We start from the raw sequence: 19,844 nt of genomic DNA, 5'->3' as shown, positions 1-19,844 counted from the left end.
ATTCTGGGCTGCATCAATAGGAGTATAGCATCTAGATCAAGGGAAGTAATAGTGCCACTGTATTCTGCTCTGGTCAGACCTCACCTGGAGTACTGTGTCCAGTTCTGGGCGCCACAGTTCAAGAAGGACACTGACAAACTGGAACGTGTCCAGAGGAGGGCAACCAAAATGGTCAAAGGCCTGGAAACGATGCCTTATGAGGAACGGCTAAGGGAGCTGGGCATGTTTAGCCTGGAGAAGAGGAGGTTAAGGGGTAATATGATAGCCATGTTCAAATATATAAAAGGATGTCACATAGAGGAGGGAGAAAGGTTGTTTTCTGCTGCTCCAGAGAAGCGGACACGGAGCAATGGTTCCAAACTACAAGAAAGAAGATTCCACCTAAACACTAGGAAGAACTTCCTGACAGTAAGAGCTGTTCGACAGTGGAATTTGCTGCCAAGGAGTGTGGTGGAGTCTCCTTCTTTGGAGGTCTTTAAGCAGAGGCTTGACAACCATATGTCAGGAGTGCTCTGATGGTGTTTCCTGCTTGGCAGGGGGTTGGACTCGATGGCCCTTGTGGTCTCTTTCAACTCTATGATTCTATGATTCTATGAAAAGCTGGAGAAGGGTACCTCGAGGAGACATGACTTTGCATTACAAAAATCACCTGGTGTTTCATAATCCTTACCTTTCCCCCCTTTGAATAGATATGGTACCTTATCTGGGATTGTTATTCTGCACACCGGATTCAAGTGTCTCTGAATTCAGTAGGATTTACTTTTGAGCAGATATGCATAGGGCTGCACTGGCAACTTGGCTCTTGTGGATGTGAAACCTTGCACTGGTTTAAGGTGAAACCAGAACACACAGGAATTTCAAATAGATCTTAAGAACTGCTGATCTGATTCAGAAATAAATACTTTGTGACAAAACTATGTATAAAATCTGACAGTGGATATGCGTGATATTATTTCTGCTATATATCTGTGCTGTCTCAGGAACAATGCTCATGTCCTCTCCTGAATTCACCTCTGTTGGGAGATTTTTTTTTTTTAACCAGAAAAATAAAGTGATGGAGAATCATATTGCTAAGCACTGCCAGATGCATTTAGAGCTGGAGATGTAATGCAACGTTGCCCCCACCAGAGATGTAAAATTTCTAGACAGTTGAAGTCATGGGGGCTGGTGGGAAGAAAATTGAACTGTAAGCAGTACATTTCATCAAATCTTAAACTTCTGTTAAACCACTTTTAAGAGTGTGAAATGTTTGAAGGGTAACATAGGAAACACACCAACACCGTTCTGTGGTTCAGCAAATTTTTGAAGTATAAATACCTTAATTTAATTAAAATTACTATTGCAAATACATAGATCTGCTGCATCCCAGGTCTTAGTCCTATACTCTAACCACAACACCAAACTGGCTCTGCATTTTTGAATTTCCTGCATCTCTAGATGAAACGTAAATCCTATCTTAGCTGAAATATGGATATGCAATCTAACAGAATTTGTTTGTTTTGACCTCAGGGTTATACACACAGTAAATGTAGGGGTGCCTCTCTCTTTCTTTCATCTCTCCCTAATTAACAACATTCACGTATGCAGGCCCAGAGCATGTGGCTTCCTCAAACGCTTTACATGCCATGTGTAAAAATAATCTCTCTTCCCCTTTCCCTCATGAACCAACAGGCCGGATCTAGCTTTTGTGCATGGTGATCTGGCCTCTCGTGTCCCTCGGGTTTTCTGAGGAGGAAGCACAAGGACTGTGGTTAGAAAGTTCTGTTAACAGACACCCCGGAGAAAGGAAAGGTGGTGCTGAGTCTGCCTTCTTGGGTTACATGAGGACTGGACACAGTCAGCATTGCTCGAGAAACAAAGGCCTCATCTGTGAATTTTATTCTATGATTGTGTTTTGTCCCACTTGGATTTATTGATAATACTGATTTCTCCTCACCCCTTTGCCTTCTATTGTCATTAGGGTTGCCACCCATCCCTAGAAAAACAGGTTTGCCCCGTTTTTGCACAAAAGTGTCCCCTGTCTTGTTCGGACTTCAAATGGGACACCTTTCCCGCCGTATTCAAGCTTGGTGGGCCCAAAATGGCGGTTGCATTGCTGTTGGTGCGACTGACGAGAAAAATTTACATTTGCAGCTTTGTCCCCTTGGCATGTGAGCTCTGGAAGGCTCATTGAAAGGAATCTGGCCCTCAGTGGAGAGAGCCAGTGTGGCGTAGTGGCTAAGAGCGGTAGTCTCGTAATCTGGGGAACCGGGTTCATGTCTCCGCTCCTCCACATGCAGCTGCTGGGTGACCTTGGGCCAGTCACACTTCTTTGAAGTCTCTCAGACCCACTCACCTCACAGAGTTTTTGTTGTGGGGGAGAAAGGGAAAGGAGAATGTTAGCCGCTTTGAGACTCCTTAAAGGGAGTGAAAGGCAGGATATCAAATCCAAACTACTACTACTACTACTACTACTACTACTACTACTACTCCTCTTCTTCTTCTTCTTCTTCTTCTTCTTCTTCTTCTTCTTCTTCTTCTTCTTCTTCTTCTTCTTCTTCTTCTCCTCCTCCTCCTCTGTCCCCTCTCTGAAAATATAAGTGTCCCCTCTTTGCAGATATGAGCTCCAAGGTTCCCCTCCCACCACTCTAAGTGACAGCACCACACTTTAAGGCCACTTTACATGCAAGAAGGGCCTGCAGATGGGCAGGTGGCCTGTAGAAAGTGTGCTGCACCCTGGAGAAACTCAAAAGTCATCATTTATCTAAGCAGAGTTTCTGCCTAGCGAATATGCTCTCATTTTCACTTTAAACACCTTTGCATTTAACATGCAGGTTTCAAAAACCAAAACAGCATCAGAGGGGCAGTAGGAGGGGGCTGATAATCAATAGGATCAGAACAGCATGGAGGGGAGGAATTAACCCTTTCCTGCCAATTTAACCCCTCTTAAATGCAAAAATGTGTTTAACATAATCTGTCCTCATTTCACCCTGAGTGTATTCTCTGCCTGGCACATCCTGACTGAGTCATTTTACGTTTGTGCTAGTGGGTTCTTCAAAAAGGGGGTTGGGTGGGTTGCTGTCTTTTAAATGCTCCATAGCCCAAATCTCACAGCTTTGTTCAGGTGTCAATATTTACTTGGGTGGGAAACTGGCTTCTATTGCAGTTTGGCCTTACTTGTGCATGTGTGTGTTTTAAAATAGGGTCAAGCATTTTTGACACAGGAGTATGCACAACTCTTCTCTCTGTTTCAAAAGCCCCGTTCTTTCAGTTGCACTTCCTCAAATTGGACGAGGGAGGGGAAGGCCGATAAAAGGCAGACTCTTCTGAAAACAGAGAAGTATTCGGAGGTCTCTGAAGCCTCATAGAGAGTTTGCAGCGCACATTTTAGGCCAAGGCAGGGTGCTGAGTTTGCCTTGCCTGAGCTGTCCGAGGTGTGGAGAAGCTGAAGGACCATTAATCCCTTTGGCTCTCGTGCTGACAAGGAACTGTAGGAATGTCTCAGCAGCTGCGAGGCGAGAGGTGAGTCCCTCAGACACTTTCTCCTGGATACTCTAGCTTTCGCTTGAAAGAAAATGTCAGGAGTAAAGGGGGACAGGGGGCTCTCACACCTTTAATAGTTGTGTAGAAGAGGGCAGTGATGGTGGGCACCCATTGGAACTGGTAGCACAGAAGGCAGGCAGCCCAGCAACAGGTGGAGCCAGAGCCAATGACAGACAGAGGCCATTAATCCTGGTTTTGCTTCTATCCTCCTCCCTGATGAGTTCTGCAAAGAGGGGGAAGCTGCCAGGGGTGGAGGGTGACTGAGGACAGACTGAGGTTGGTGGGACAGCCTCAGTGAGGCAGCCTCCACTGGAAGAAAAGATTGTCAAGCAATCCTCTTCTATAAGACTAGGGGTCAGCAAACATTTTTAGCAGAGGGCCGGTCCACTGTCCCTCAGACCTTGTGGGGGGCCAGACTATATTTTTTTTTGGGGGGGGGAGAATGAACCAATTCCTATGCCCCACAAATAACCCAGAGATGCATTTTAAGTAAAAGCACACATTCTATTCATGTAAAAACATGCTGATTCCCAGACCGTCCGCGGGCCGGATTTAGAAGGCGATTGAGCTGGATCTGGCACCCAGGCCTTAGTTTGCCTACCCAGGTACAAGACTGTTGGAAATGCAGGAGCCTACAGTCCTCTTCTCATTTGGCCACTCTCATTTGAACAGCTCTCTGGAAAGTTTCTCTACTTGATCCAATGTTTGGATCTGCCTCTAGAAAACATAACAATGTCAAACACTGGTGAGCTTCTTTTAATAATAACAATAACAACAACAACAACAACAACAACAACAACAACAACAACAACAATAATAATAATAATAATAATAATAATTTATTATTTATACCCGGCCCATCTGGCTGGGCTTCCCCAGCCACTCTGGGCGGCTTCCAAAAAAATGCATCAAACATTAAAAGCTTCCCTAAACAGGGCTGCCTTCAGATGTCTTCTAAAAGTCTGGTAGTTGTTGTTCTCTTTGACATCTGGTGGTAGGGCAGGGCGCCACTACCGAGAAGGCCCTCTGCCTTTGGTGGGAGAGAGTCCTACAAGACCTGAGCAAATACTAAGGTGGCCCTGGTCTTAGATGCAAAAGAGGGCAGGACTCCTTTTGCAAGGAATACCTGGTAAAATTCCTTCTTCTACTCAACTATTTGAGGAGTGAGAGCCCTGTCCCCTTTGCAGCTGGCCCCTCTAGTTTTAAATTATAAACTGTTTCAATTCTTCAACTCACTGGTGGGGAATCTTCAGCCTGCAGGCCTAACCAGGCCAGTCATTTGGTCATCCTCATTTGGTCCACGAGGCTGCTTTGGCCAAACCATCGTCACCTGCCCTTCACCTGACGTCATATAAGGTTAAGGTAAAGATGTGCTTGGGCCAAACTGGAGGTTAAGCTAACCCCTTTCCAGCCCCATGAGGAGCGCGGGGAGCATTCGCGCAACACAGTTACACACTGCAGCTGACACACTAATGTGTCGCCACACACAGTTTGGAAAGCTCTGCCCTAAAGTAACCTCCTGTCCTCAGGTGCAGTAGGGAGCACTGACCCATCACCGTGGGGATTCGAACCACCAACCTTCTGATAGGCAAGCCCAAGAGACCACAGTGTCATCCATGTCCTCTACTTTTACCTTTTTACTTTTTCCATCACCGCTGTTCAGTTGGCTATTTTAGGTGGAATGGAACAGGTTGCCATCTTGTCCTTTGCCCCAGGTAGCAAAAAATCTTGCTTGTTTCATTCATTCATTCATTCATTCATTCATTCATCTGATTTCTTACCCATCCTTCACCATAAGGCCCAAGGGCAGGTTACAGCAATATACTGTAGTATGCAGTTTTAATTGTTTATAACAGTTACAATTATAAGAATAAGTGAAACCATTTCAACCAAAACAGAGCAGTCTAGATTCAACAAGAGAGATGGGTCCTGCCAAAACACAATGCTTTACCTGCCAAAGGGGAAAGCTATTCAGTTTATGGTGAATGTTCTACAACAGAAGTGCTAGGTGCACCTCTGTGGCGAGGGAGTTCCACAATTTAGGAGTGCCACTGAGAAAGCCCTCTTCCAGGTCACTACCCCCCCCCCACATATCTGAGAGTGGTGGAACTACCAAACGAGCCTGTTTGCCTGCCCCAACACCCAATGTGGCCTGTAGGGATGGAGGTGGCCTTTCAGCTAGACACCAACTTGGATGGCTTTAAAAGAGGATTTTCATGGAGTTTAAGGCTATCAATGGTGGCTATGCTCTGCTTCTATGGCTGGAGGCAGCAATGCTTCTGAATACCAGTTGCTAGAAACTGCAGGAGGGGAGAGGGCTCTTATGCTTGGGTCTGCTCCTGAGTTTCCCACAGGTGGCCGCTAAGAGAACAGGATGCTAGATGGGTCATTGACCTGACCCAGCAGGCTCTTCTTGGGTCCTTATGTTCTTAGATTTTGGGGGACTAAGTCATTTAGGGCTTTAGATACCAATGTGTCTATTGTTTGTGCTTTTTCATTCTATGTACAGTCATACCTCGGGTTACAAACACTTCAGGTTGCTTTTTTTTGGGTTACGGACCGCTGAAACCCGGAAGTACCAGAACAGGTTACTTCCGGGTTTCAGCGGTTGTGCATGTGCAGAAGCGCTAAATCAAGCTTTGTGCATGGGCTGCTGCGGGTTGCGAACTCTGCGGGTTGTATTATTTGCATTTGTAATACACCCTGATTTTTAATTCATAGGTGGGTGGGGTAGATGTCTCTTGCATCATGACTGCCACCAAAATAATGGCCGTCCTTGTCTTCACTAATACTGTATTGGCCCGAATATATAAGCCACACTCCCCCCCCCCAATTTCCAATCATGAAAAGTTAAAGTGCGAATTATACCGCGACCTTACGCTGCCAGCAAAGTGGTGTGGCTCCCCCCCCCAGGAAGCAGCCCGGGAGCACGGGGCAATGACACCCATCCCATCTGCGGCTCCTAAGCCTCCTCCAAGCTGCCAAATTTTAAAGATACAGCTTATTTGCGGGGGCGGTTTATATTCAGGCCGATATGGTAATCTCTTCACTTGTTTTCCAGTGATTTTGACCAGCTTCCCGATGATGTGCCTGTTTCTGCTAACATTGCAGACATTGAGGAGAAGAGAGGCTTCTCTAGTTACTACGTAAGAGAAGGACTTTTCTTATGAGTTTTGATCTGGGGATTGATGGGGAAACTGGAACTGCAGGAAATGTTTCCTTTTTGGGCAAACAGAATGTATCATTTCACAAAAGGAACATTTCACATGGGAAATTACTTGCTTCACAGCACTAAATTTCACAATACAGTACTGTGATGACTGATGGTTATTACACAGCCTTATCTGTTAGACTCTTTCAAACATAAACAAAATTCCCTGATAATGTAATCCTGTACATTCTGAATGGGGAACCTGCCTCCTTCCAGATGTTGTTGTGCTACAACTCCCATCATTGGCCATGCTGGCTGGGGACTGATGAGGAGTTGTAGTCTAACAATATCTGGAGGTTTTTCCCCTTCCAGTAGCACCTTAAAGACCAACTAAGTTAGTTCTTGGTATGAGCTTTCGTGTGCATGCACACTTCTTTGTGTGCATGCACACTTCTGTGTATCTGAAGAAGTGTGCATGCACACGAAAGCTCATACCAAGAACTAACTTAGTTGGTCTTTAAGGTGCTACTGGAAGGAAATAAATTTTTTGTTTTGACTATGGCAGACCAACACGGCTACCTTTCAATATCTGGAGGGCCACAGGTTCCTTGCTCTGCCATAGATGTTTACTCAGAAGTAAGCCCCTGAGATACTCAGTGGGACTTAATCACAGGGAATTGTGCATAAGATTCTGCCTAAATATGCATTAGGACATAATGCTAAACCATAGTTTAGTGTTATGTGAATGAACTTGGGAGCAGAAGCTCTTCCCTCCCACCTCCTCTGGAGCAGCCAAGCCGAGGAAATAAGAAGTGTTCATTTCTGTTTTCAGCTAACCATGGTTTGAGATTATGCGCAGAGCAGACAAACTATGATTTGTGTTAGCTATGGTATGAGGAAACAAGGCCACTTCAACCTGAGCCTAAACCACAGTTAACATTAATCCTGGTTCTGGGTTTGTACATAACAATAAACTACAGTTCTCAGAGAATTGAAGCCTAAATGGTTGTATCATGTTCTCAGTATTCAGTGCAAAACCCACTTATACTCCAGCGCCACTGAGAAAGTCAAGCACAGAAAGATGGTTTGCATATTTGTATGTTCCTGTCTTTCCCCTGCTTGTTTTAAGGGTATAAGAAGCTTAAGCTAAGTCAGGCTACAGGTCCAATTAATTCACACCCCATAGTTCTTTTCCAGGGATGTGGAATCTGCAACGCTCCAGATGTTGTTGGACTCCAACTCCCATCAGCCGCAGCTCACATAGCCAGTGATGGGAGATGATAGGAATTGCAGTCCAGCAACATCTGAAGGGTCACATGTTCTTCATCCCTGGTCTATTTTGACAATAGTTTTCTAGGCCTTTCCAAGTCACGCTGCCCAATGTCCTTTAACTGGTGTCTTCTTCTCTTCCAGGTCTTTGTGATCGAGGTGAAAACAAGAGGTGGAGGCAGGTATATGATATTCCGCCGTTACAGCCAGTTCTATAACTTGCATGCCAAGCTAGAGGAAAGATATGGTTCAGAAAGCAGAAACAGTCGCTTTTGCTGTCTACTCCCTGTCCTTCCTGGTAAGACATAAAAACTTTCCTATAACTGTCTTTCATTCTTAGATAAATATTTTAAAGAATCATTCAAAGTGGCTGAGTAACTGGATAACCGTAAATTCAGATGCTTCCCATGTGTTCCTCCTTTGGATTTTCCGGCACTTGTGTCAGGAGATGTTTGAGGAATTCATTATTTATGAATTCAGATACAAACTGCCCTGCTCTATACCTACCAGGCTAATGTGTGGATCAGAATGCCATTATTCTTTGGATTTCACTCTTTTCTGAATCTCTTAATTTGGTGTTTTCCAGGAAAAGTTTATGTTGGTGCAAAGAGGGAGATTGCTGACAGCCGAATCCCAGTACTCAATGCGTACATGAAGGTAACTCTGGGCAGAACTGTCCACACTGGTGCATGAGGTTGTTTTTATATTGGATCATCAACGGAATGCAAAACCTATGCAGGGTATGAGTGAGCACTATTCCACTCCAACGGCATTCAAATATGGCTCAAAAAACCGGGGAAGCAACAAGGCAAAGAATTGCATTTGTTTCATATGAACTTTGCCATCACAGCTTCCTCCGAAGAATCCTGGGAACTGTGGTTTGGTGAAGGAGCTCAGAATAGTTCATTGGCCATCACTGCCCACCCTTCTAGACTATAATTACCAGAGGTTGCTGAGGGAAGGGAATGACCGCTGAACCAGCTTGAATGTTATTATTTTCCTTGCCGCATTTGGCTTCGCTAAAGGACACTAAAGAAAGTAATCCATTTTGTAGGAATGAATCCATGCCAAATTCATAGATTTTAAAATCACTCCTCCACACATACAATGGGGCCACTATGAACATGTAGAGGAATTTTCATTTTCTATTTAACAAGATTTATATACCACATAATAATGATGATATAACTTACCTATGTGTAGATATAACAACAACAACAACATTTTTAAAAATGTAAATGAAGCCAACAGTTTTCTAAAATATAATATGGGCAAATATGAGGTAAACCTAATTTTTTCTTGCATCATCAGATCACATAATTTCAGGTCAACCGTTATGTGCTAACCTGACAACTTTGGCTTAACTACAACATATCAGGAAACGGCTAAGGAAACCTGCAAGAGCTTGCCTTCTCATCAAGGGGAAATACCGTAACTCGCAATGAATGGGTTATAGTACCCGACCTCCCAATCAGACGCTTAGGCCCAAAGTGCAGCATGAAGCCTGTAGTTGCCCAACTCTGACCTAATAGTTGAGAGGATTCCTAGCATCCCGCTCACATGTTCAGGGATTATGTGAGGGGACTGCATTTGCAGTTCCCACCCCAGAGGTACAGTTTTATAGTCACACAGAACTCTTTCTCCTTAATGTTGTACATGTATCAGTGTTTAAGAAGTGGGGCCAATACACAAAATCCTACTTCACTCCCACATATTCATTGTAAGGCAAAAGGTAAAAAAGGTAAAGGACCCCTGGATGGTTAAATCCAGTCAAAGGCGACTATGGGGTTGCGGTGCTTGTCTCACTTTCAGGCCGAAGGAGCTGGTGCTTGTCCACAGACAACTTTCCGGGTCATGTGGACAGCAGGACTAAACCGCTTCTGGTGCAATGGAACACCATGATGAAAACCAGAGCACATGGAAACCTTCCCGCCACAGCAGTACCTATTTATCTACTTGCACTGGCATGCTTTTGAACTGTTGGTTGGCAGAAGCTGGGACACAGCAACGGGAGCTCACCCCGTTGTGGGGATTCGAACCACCAACCTTCTGATCAGCAAGCCCAAGAGGCTCAGTGGTTTAGACCACAGCGCCACCCACGTTATATTCATTATAGATGGGTGGGGTGGGGGTAAACAGCCCCAGAGAGATCTCCTGTTGCTCTGGAGCAGAATCTTATCAGGGGTCATGCCCCATATTCATATACCCCCCTCTTGTTTTCCTTTGACACAGAAATTGCTTAGCTTCCCAGCCTGGTTGCTGCTAGATGAAGATGTCCGATTGTTTTTCTACCAGTCGGAGTTTGACAGTCAGCAGGTACCTCAGGGGCTGCGAAGGCTTCGCCCACGTACCCGTCGCGTGTGAGTATCTCCTCCCCAGTCTTTCTGCCAAATAAATAAGACATCCCCCCCCTTTTTTTACCTGCCTGGAATTTAATCCTGTAGCTTCATGGCCATGCATCCAAATGACACATTGCTCTCCCTCTTCTTGGTGACAGCAAGAGCGTTTCACCCCAGGAACCTGGCTTTGACCGACTGGCAGCCCCACGGGCAGAGGTGGGTACCTTATACAGCAAGTCGCAGAGGTGTATCAGATTGAATTTCTTTGAAGATATGGAATGTAGGGGCTCATCAACACTTCCCTTATCTATGCCTGGAAAGCATGTGTCTGAGCAGTTTTCCACGTTTTCTAGGTCTGGGTCCAAGCAGTTTTGCCTTTGCCCTGCTGCTTTCCCCCAGAAAACCCACTCTTCAGCACTAAATTGGGACAAACAGCAATCCACCAAAAACCCGATTGCCATTTCTTCTGATTCAATATTAAATATCAGGTTTCTTCGGGGGAGAGTGGTGGGGCGTACGGGGGTGTGGATAAGCCCTATGTTTCTAATACCAAAAAGATTGTTAAAGTAACATAGGCTGAGTTACCCAGCTTGTGCAAATAAGTATTTTGGCTTAGGAGAGCATATTGTTTAGATACCTTGGGTCACCCTAGTTTGGGATTCATAAACTAACCTTAAACTCTAGTTTACAATCCTGGTTTGATCCTAGTTTGTTTGGGAGCAACAACCCAGAATGCTGGGTTTTCACGTTGTGGGAAACCAAGCTTAATAGATAGGAGAAATATAGTTGAAGTTGAAGTGTGTGTGTGTAATAGAATAATAAACTCTGCAGTCTCATTTATTGGACATCCCCTTCAATGACTGGAACTATGGGGATGTGATCTTTATCTTCTGTGAGCCTAGACTCAATCCATTCCTCCAGTTCTGTTACTTTATTTGTTTGGTTCTTTCGATAGGCACTGTTTGATTTTACTGGGTCCACTAAACTGGAACTGAGCTTCAAGAAGGGAGACTTGATTTATTTGCTCAGCAGGGTCAACAAGGACTGGTTTGAGGTAAATATCAAGGCCTTATCTGATCATATATTACTGGCTTGATTTCTAATGTCTATCCAGCTTGGAGTGTGCTTTTAATCAGGGGGTGGATTAGCTTTATTGCCATTGCTGGATAGATAAAGACATCACCAAATTTTGAGGATGGATTTGTGATTCCACTCCAGGTCAGAAGTGTGTGTGTGTGTTTTAAATGGACAATCCAGACAGCTGTGTTGTCGTGCCTAGTTTGTTGCTTTTTGGCCAGATTTTTGTCATTAATGGCACATCCATATTTGGTCAATTTACTTACTGCCCTAGTCTTCTGCAGCTCATTTCCCAGCCCCCTCATTCCCTCTTAAGAAGATCTCTTTTTCACTGCGCTCATCAAAGGAGATTCTGTGCCACATCCATTGTTAAGTTGTGGGCGAACATATCAGATGACACAGCGATTCTTCAAACAGCTCTTCTTTATTCTGAGGCCCGAACTGAACTGAGCTGAAGGGCTCAGTCAGCCTGCTTATATAGAGCTCCAGTACCTTGTTACTGTAACAACTTTCTAAAACTATCCAATCACTGAACGTCACTTTCGATCCTTCATTTGCATACAAACTATCCAATCACTGAACGTCACTTTCGATCCTTCATTTGCATAACTATCTACAGTATCCCCCTGCTGGCCCAGGGTGAGAACTTCAGTACATAACATCCGTAGTCAACAAATTCTTGCCATTGTGCTCTCACGCAACCATAGAGGCGTGCCACCCTTTTAAAGACATTGCTTCTCCCCATCATCTTGTCCCAGGGAACTGTCCGAGATGCCACTGGAATTTTCCCAAGTGCTTTTGTGGATATCATCAAAGAACTCCCACAGGAAGAGGATACCATCAACTGGCTGCGCTGCTATTATCATGATGACAATGTCAGCAGCATCAGGTAGGGGAAACTTCTTCAGATGTGGGGCCACCTTCTGTTCTGGGTAACCAACAGTGGGTGGGGCCAGAGGCAAAAATGGGTGGAGCAAAGAATGTAAATTCATTAGGATAGTTTCCACATGCACCTCTTCCTATCCTCCATCCAGGCAAACGAACGGCATTGTCAGAGGTCAGTGACACATTTCAGCCAGGCAAACTATTCAAGGAGGGGCATTGTCTGGGGATAGGGGATGTGGCTGGGGAAAATGTTTGGATTTGGATTTGATATCCCGCTTTATCACTACCCGAAGGAGTCTCAAAGCAGCTAACATTCTCCTTTCCCTTCCTCCCCCACAACAAACACTCTGTGAGGTGAGTGAGGCTGAGAGACTTCAGAGAAGTGTCACCCAGCAGCTGCATGTGGAGGAGCGGGGAATCGAACCCAGTTCACCAGATTACGAGTCTAAAGATGTGTGGTTTAGGGAGAGTGCCGAGGGCTGGATAGAAAGGCTTGGAATTGCTGCTTCTGGGGAGCTATTACAGCAACCTGGATTGACTCTTTATTTATTTTTATTTATTAAATTTGTATACTGCCCTTCATCTCAGGGCAGTTCACAACATGAAAATACAAGATAAAAACATGAAATACATAATAAAAGCAAGAACAACACCCCCACAAACCAATAATCCTCCCCATTGCTTCCCACAAACATATTTAAAAAGGGTATCAGATGTTAATCAGCCCAAGGCCTAGTTGAAGAGGAGACTCTTGCCTCTGCTGTAAATTCAGCAGATAGTTTTAGGAAACTGCTGCCTCTTGAATCATCCCACCTAACAATATGGGAATTAATAGTTCTGACATAGCTTGCAAGGTAGTTGTTAGAGATACTAGATAATGCACCTGATTCATTGCTCTGAATGTTGTTGTTGTTGTTGTTGTTGTTGTTGTTGCAAAATGCTAATCTTTATGCTGAGTTGGGGAGAGAACTTGCATATTCAAGAACCCCTGAAGTCCTATATGCAGAGTTTCCACAGAACCCGGCCATTTACACATGCCTTTCTTACTGGAACATGGGGTGTTTGTGTATTTTCCATTTAAGCACTGATACAATGTCAGGTTGTTTCCAGATGACCTGCTTGTTGAGCATTTCTCCTGATTTGTTTGCACAAAGTTTCCCACAAGATTTTACAAAGTCTGCTGTTTGTTGAGCATGCTTTCTGTTTGGGTTGCGGAGAGGTTATCATACCCTCCAACATTTCTCCAATGAAAATAAGGACATCCTAAGGAAAAGTGGGACATTCAGGGATCAAATCAGAAACTGGGACGGCTTTTCTAAATCAGGGACGACCGTGGAAAATAGGGACACTTGGAGGGTCTGGGTTATAAGACGTTGTATTAAGCAATTGTTATCCCACACTTTCTTGTGCATTTCCCCATTACTTTCCCTACTGCAGAAAGGCCCGATTTCTTTTTGAAACTGGATTTGTCCCGCTAGAGCACCAACTCCACTTTAATATACAACTTGATTTTTCTGGTCTGTGATCAAATCCCTTCTGCAAAACAGCCACAGTTTGGAAAGGGGCCACAGACTGAGTTCAAAAAGTGAAGTGCAAGCAAGCCCTTCCTGTTGGATTTCCTCTTTTGCACTTCCGCTGCAAGCTGACCTCGTGCCTCTCTCTTTTAGGGACATATCGGTGGAGGAGGACCTGAGCAGCACCCCACTATTCCAAGACCTCATGGAATTAATAAGGTAAAAAGCACAGAAAGAAAGAGCTCTCTCAGGCAAAATACACTTAAATCATTTGCTCTTAGGTGCACTTTGCTGAAATTCCAAATGACCTCTGCAATTGTATCTGGGAAAGATTTTCTGTATTAGGAGTTGAATTGCTTCCATGGTCCCTTAAACCAAAATAACTGAAAGAATCCCTTCATATTTTTTTTTGCTCTTAACAAGTGGAGGGAGTCTTCTGTTCCTTGAAGCTGTTTGTGCTGCTCTTCTCTTTGGAACTTTGAATGGGGAAATTTGTGTCTTTAGTTTGCCATTCCAGTGCAAGTCTCTAGTGTAGGGTATGCTCACACTGCTATTAGCGCGTATAGTCCCCTTACCTAATACTACGTACTGTCCTGGTTTGCACTCTGCTTCCTTTATTTAGTGCCAAATTTAGCAGCTCATTAAACAGATAAATTGGTAAGTGTGTCCATTAGTGCTAACTTTAGCATAGGATCTTTCTTCCTGCTCATTGTCTTGTCCTCCTGCTTTGCTCTTATTGGGATGCTTGATATGGCTTTGCACATGTGCTTGTGAGTTAATCTGATTTTGGTCCTGTGCACTACTCAACTACTCTCACAAAGGAAACTTTAACTTTTAATCTAAAGGGCATAGGTGCCACAACATTAAAGGCCTGGTCCCTATTTTGTGCAGAATGGACATCGCTATAAGATGCTGTCTGCAGGAGGCCCTTACTGAGGGAATGCAGTGTTCAGTACTGTAGGGTATATAAAGACTGATAGGCTATTTCAGGTATCCTGGTCCCAAACTATACAAAGCTTTATACACCCAAACCAGCACCTTGAACTTAGCCCAGTAGCTAATTGGTGACTCATGGTATAAACACGGTGCTGATATCCTTCCCCAGTGACCAGCCTCAAGGGGAGCACCACACAGAGCACATTGCAGTAATCCAGCCTGGATGTTACCAGTTCACGGACGACCATGTTATGAGAATAGAAGGAAGAATAAAATGTAACTATTTTGAGAGCGAGAGAGAGAGAGAGCGCTACAACCAATCAGGAGAGGATGAAATAAGTACCAGTATGTGCCGCAAATCAGTTGCACAGCACACACAACTTCAAGAATGTATATTGTCCAAGGACAGCCAGAACCAATGGTCCAGGGACAAATACTGCTTGCAGCTGAAGTTCGCTGATGCAGATGGAGCCTGAGAGCTGAATCAACCATGTCACCATTTTTAATGAAGTTGAAATTTGTGTGGAGGACCACAGGAAACTTTCACATGTATGGAAACTAACTTGGTTTGGCCTACTTGTTTGCATTTGTGAGCGTGTGTGTGTGTGAGAGAGAGAGGGTTGGGGGGTTGGAGTGGGAATGGCTTTAAAAGATTTAGACAGATTCCTGGAGGCAGTGCTTTCAATGGCTACTAACCATAATGGCTACGTTCTACCTCCCCTGTCAGAGGCAGTATGTCCCTGAATTCCAGCTTCTTGGAATTGTATGTGGGCAGAGGGTTGTAGCGCTCATGTCTTGCTGGCAGGCTTCTCACAGGCTTTCGGCTGGCCACTGTGAAAACAGGATGCTGGACTATAGGGGCCATTGGCCGGATTCAGCAGGCTCTTCTTCCATTCTAAAAATCAGCCACACCCACAGGGCACTGTTTTTATACCCTGCCACCCCCAGGTCACACTACAAAGCCTTCACATCTCTCTCTCTCTCTCTCTCTCTCTCTCTCTCTCTCTCTCTCTCTCTCTCTCTCTCCCTCCCTCCCTCCCTCCCTCCCTCCCCCCAGGCTTGGTCTCCTCAGGAGTTGCTGCCAGGACTAAACACAGGAACGTTTGCTTTTGTGTATGGCTGCACACAAACACCAAAAATGAGTATAGCCAGGAAGGCCCCTTAATCCCGTAAAAAAAAAAATCAAACAAAGAAAAAAACACCACTTACCAACAAATGATGGCTGTGTTACTTAGTCTTCCTCTTCCTCTTCTGAGCCTGGCATTGCTTCAGGGAATGAAATCACAGCAGGGGTGGGGGGTGGGGTTTCACCGGTAGCCAGCTGAAGATGGTAAGCTTGGCCGTAGTCCAGCTTCAGAGCTGGGGTCGGCTTCCAGATCACGTCCCCTTGCTCTGAGACCACCTCTGCTTGTTCTCTGTGCTCTCGCTGGGCCCTATATCAGTCTCTTGACTCTCTGACAACATCCAAACACTCTCCCAAGGTTAGTGCAGTTGCTGATGGGATTGCCAGCTCCTGACATTTTTCTACTGTGCATTTTGATTTTTCCGGTGTTTTTCCAATTTCTTTATTTTCCAGTCGCCTGTGTATTGTTGCGTTTGTGTAAGAAAGGTGAGTGTAAGTTGTGGGCTCGCTGTATACTAGGCACAATTGCACAGAAGAGCATGTACATCTGCAGACATTTGCACTGAAATTCTTTTGAATTTTCATGAGGACTTTAGAAAAGAAAATCACAAACAGATGTGGAAATGTGGGTAACTAAACTTTAGTAAAATGAGAAACCCAAAGAAACGAAAAATGAAAAATGAACACATCAGGTTAAACACAGACTTCCCCTTGCCATGCACGCTTTCCTTGTGGACTAGGATGGCTTACTCTGTTCAAACAAGCAGCCCCTGACTTGCCTTCTGAGATTGTGTGGTTCAGGGGTGGAGAACTACATTCACTGGTAGCCTTTGAGAGGTCAGGGGTCAGGGTGGGTGGGACCAGAGGCAAAACTGGCCAGAGCAGTGGCTTTACCTTTGTGCAGTAGGTTGTAGGTTATCAGGAGAAGCCATACGATTAAAGTCTTCCTCTTTTTCCAGGCGAGCGTTTGCACGTGACGATATTGCCCTGAATTACCGTGATGCTGAGGGCGATCTGATCCGCCTGCTGTCTGATGAGGATGTTGTACTCATGGTGAAGCAGGGCAGGAGTTGGCCTTTTGAGAAGCACATCTTCCCGTGGAAACTGCATGTTACTCAGCAAGATGATTACAGTGTCTATGACCCAGTGGGAGCTGGAATTGCAGCACAAACAGCAACAGGACCATGATCCTTGTTGTTTGTGCTGCTCAACAGGGGTGGTAATACAACAACCTGGAACCATGTGGAACTGTCCTGCAGGACTTTCTCCATATTTTACTACACATTTTCTTTGGTTAACAATATGCATAGCATTATCACAGAGGGTTATTTTGGGTTTCTCCTAAATACGGGTCCTCGTGTTGAGTTAGACTGTACCCACGCACCTCTCTTCTTGTGGGCTTTTTGGCTACTATGTTCTTGAAGATTATTATTATTATTATTATTTTATTATTATGTTAATGTAAGTTATATGATAACATTGTATTGTAGTAAAAAAGTTACTATAAGCATGCTCTGGGTTCTGTCAGTCATTTTTAGGTTCTAACAATCTCATGATAGTATTATATTATGGTTAGCAGCTACAACAGTTTCCTTTAGCTCATTTAAACATGAGTTTAAGATTCATTTCTCTGGCTACCCTGTAAATAAATGTCTTTACTCGGGTATCCAGCTATATGCAAGCTTATGTTTACCAAGGCATCTATTTATGTACAAAGACTAACCAAAGATGGGTTTTTAAAGAACGCTCATTTACAGCATTGTTGGTTTCACTGAACTATAGAGCATGCCAGAGCATAATTCTTTTTTGAAACATCATTCCCTCTGCTATGAGTGACAATGCTTATGTATCAGAATGGTACTGCCTGCACACAAGGGCGAGGTAGCAGCGGGATTGAGTAGGTGGCCACTGACTACATTTCAAAACTCCTGGGTGGTTTTTGTTAGTTTGCTGCTTCAATAATCACACTGATGTACTTGGGGAAAGCTGGTTAATTGCTGGGAATTAGTGTGTGTTCACTTTTTATTCTATTGTATGTGATTTAAAAAAAAAATAGTTTATGGCCTTAGAATGTGTTGTATGTCACCTTGAGAACTTTGTGGTATTCAGCTAACAGAGAAATCTCTGTGACTTCTTGCGGGACAGATCCCGTGTTCTTCTGAATATCTTGATCCTTGAACCCCTGGACAGGGCTCTGGCCTCTCTGGGGCAGCAGAATTTTGAGCCACCGGGCAGGCATGATAGGAACGGGATGATGAGATACCAGACACATGTGCAGGGATAACATGCTTAGAGAATGGTGGTTGAATCTTGAAGACTGACAATGCTAGCAAATAAGACAAACAAGATTTCAACTAGACAAGGGGAAGGGATTTTCCAGGGAAAGGGACCTCAAAATATGGGGGCTGTCCCTGATACGTAAGGAGAGTTGAATTTATACCACCGCTGTAAAGATAAGTGGGTATGGGTAGATAGATTTCATTTCTTCTGTGTTTTTTTTCTTCATACCAAAATCCAAAAGTACTTTTATTCAGAAACAACACTCACCAGTTTCAAGGGAACTTGGAGCTGATACAGACATGAGTGTCCTTCATGGCAGTGGGGGGGTGGGGGGATCCAAAACAATAGTATGTTGTGTTTGCAGCTGTGCTAAGCGGTCAGATTGAGAGAGTCAGCATGCATTCAAGGAAAAGGGAAGTTCTAGTCCAGAGGAAGTGGGATTGAGCAATTAATAACAGACCATGCAAACTGCCTTGGCATGGTTTAGGAGCCACCCACATTTTAAAAAAAACCCAAACACCTTTTTTTTGAAGTATGTTTCACTGATACTACCACAATGCAGTTTGAGTGGTGGATTCTCTGCAACAGAAGTACAACCTGGAAGGAAGATGTCTGTAAATAGCTCCCTTTAGGTACTGCATTGGATCACTGTCCTACTACCCATAAGCCTGCTAAATATTTCCTGGATGGAGGATTGAGGGCACTTTTCCCAGGAGGATTTTATTTATTAATTCCACAGCGCCCTCAAGTGTGCTAAGCGCTCCAGAGAGAGAGAACGCACAGGTATAAAGAGATATTTTCTTCAGCAGTTTTTAATGTTATGGAAGAGAAGAGGATTTTTCTTTTCTTTTTGGTGTTGCTGCTTGAATAACCTTTGGCAAGCACTCTTGCCAACATGAGTGTGCTGAAAGCTTCCCTCTCCTAATTGCAAAAGCACTAGCACTTATAATCCATGCAAATTTAATTCCGCAACCAATTAGCATTCCTTTCTGGCTTGGACAGAGGCGATGCTTGCTGAAAACCCAAGAGATAAGAGAGAATGCATTCTTTTACAGCTAAATACAACCAAACTCACTTAAGATGCTAGAAAGAGGAAGCTGGCAGGGGCAAAGGACAGCTGGTTGTCATCAAGCCACACTTTGAAGTCGCACATGCAGGAGAATAGTGGGGGGGGGCAGGGGTGTGTGGCTCCGGTCATGGAATTTTGAGGGATGAGAGCCAGGCGCCCCCCCCTCACAAGCACCAGCTTCCATGGGGATCCCCATCCTTCACTATTTGCTGCCAGGGGTCTCTGGGCACCAGAGCCCAGCCCAGCTTAGCCACCAAATCCCCAGCCCCCTCCTCACTCGGGGCACTTCCTGGATGGTGAATGAGGTGGGCAAAGGGTGAACCCAGCCCAGCCCAGCCTGGTTCTCCTCTCCACAGGCATCAGGTTAATTTGCCCGCCAAGGGGTGCGTTGGCCAGTTGGGCTTCCCCATGCAGAAGCGGGCAGGTGGGGCAGTGCAGCCCTGCTTGGCCCCGGTCAGGGCAGGGCTTGGGTTTGCCTCAGTGGGGTAGACGTCCAGAGCCCAATTCAGCAGAATGAACAGGAGAGCCACAAAACACAGTAAGGCAGGCTTGCCTCACATTGTACTAAGGGAAGCATAACCCAGCACCATCTAAAGACCCCCACTGATCATTCAGTCAACAAGAAAAACCTCTAGGTTTTAGCACATTGTGTTAAGAGCTTTTCAAGTTCATTTAAGCG

General features: G+C 44.7%; 1 protein-coding gene across 1 annotated transcript; it reads left to right on the top strand.

The window, feature by feature from the left end:
• The first annotated feature begins 3,325 nt into the window (after positions 1–3,325).
• NCF4 (neutrophil cytosolic factor 4) lies at positions 3,326–17,029 on the top strand. Its single transcript, XM_053404627.1, has 10 exons — positions 3,326–3,501; positions 6,584–6,668; positions 8,087–8,240; positions 8,529–8,599; positions 10,175–10,302; positions 10,440–10,497; positions 11,237–11,335; positions 12,117–12,247; positions 13,911–13,976; positions 16,776–17,029. The coding sequence occupies exons 1-10, from the start codon at positions 3,476–3,478 to the stop codon at positions 17,002–17,004; spliced, it is 1,047 nt and encodes a 348-aa protein (XP_053260602.1). The 5' UTR covers positions 3,326–3,475; the 3' UTR covers positions 17,005–17,029.
• The last annotated feature ends 2,815 nt before the right edge of the window (positions 17,030–19,844 follow it).

Source organism: Podarcis raffonei, chromosome 10 (assembly GCF_027172205.1).
Source record: "Podarcis raffonei isolate rPodRaf1 chromosome 10, rPodRaf1.pri, whole genome shotgun sequence".
NCBI lineage: Eukaryota > Metazoa > Chordata > Lepidosauria > Squamata > Lacertidae > Podarcis > Podarcis raffonei.
This window is presented reverse-complemented; position numbering and strand designations above follow the sequence as displayed.

What these genes read in the sequence shown, in the direction of transcription:
- NCF4 (XM_053404627.1), top strand. Translation starts at nt 3,476, where the DNA reads ATGTCTCAGCAGCTGCGAGGCGAGAG. An exon ending in CGCCCACGTACCCGTCGCGT is followed by an intron (nt 10,303 to 10,439) that starts GTGAGTATCTCC and finishes TCTTGGTGACAG; the next exon opens with CAAGAGCGTTTCACCCCAGG. An exon ending in GACAATGTCAGCAGCATCAG is followed by an intron (nt 12,248 to 13,910) that starts GTAGGGGAAACT and finishes TCTCTCTTTTAG; the next exon opens with GGACATATCGGTGGAGGAGG.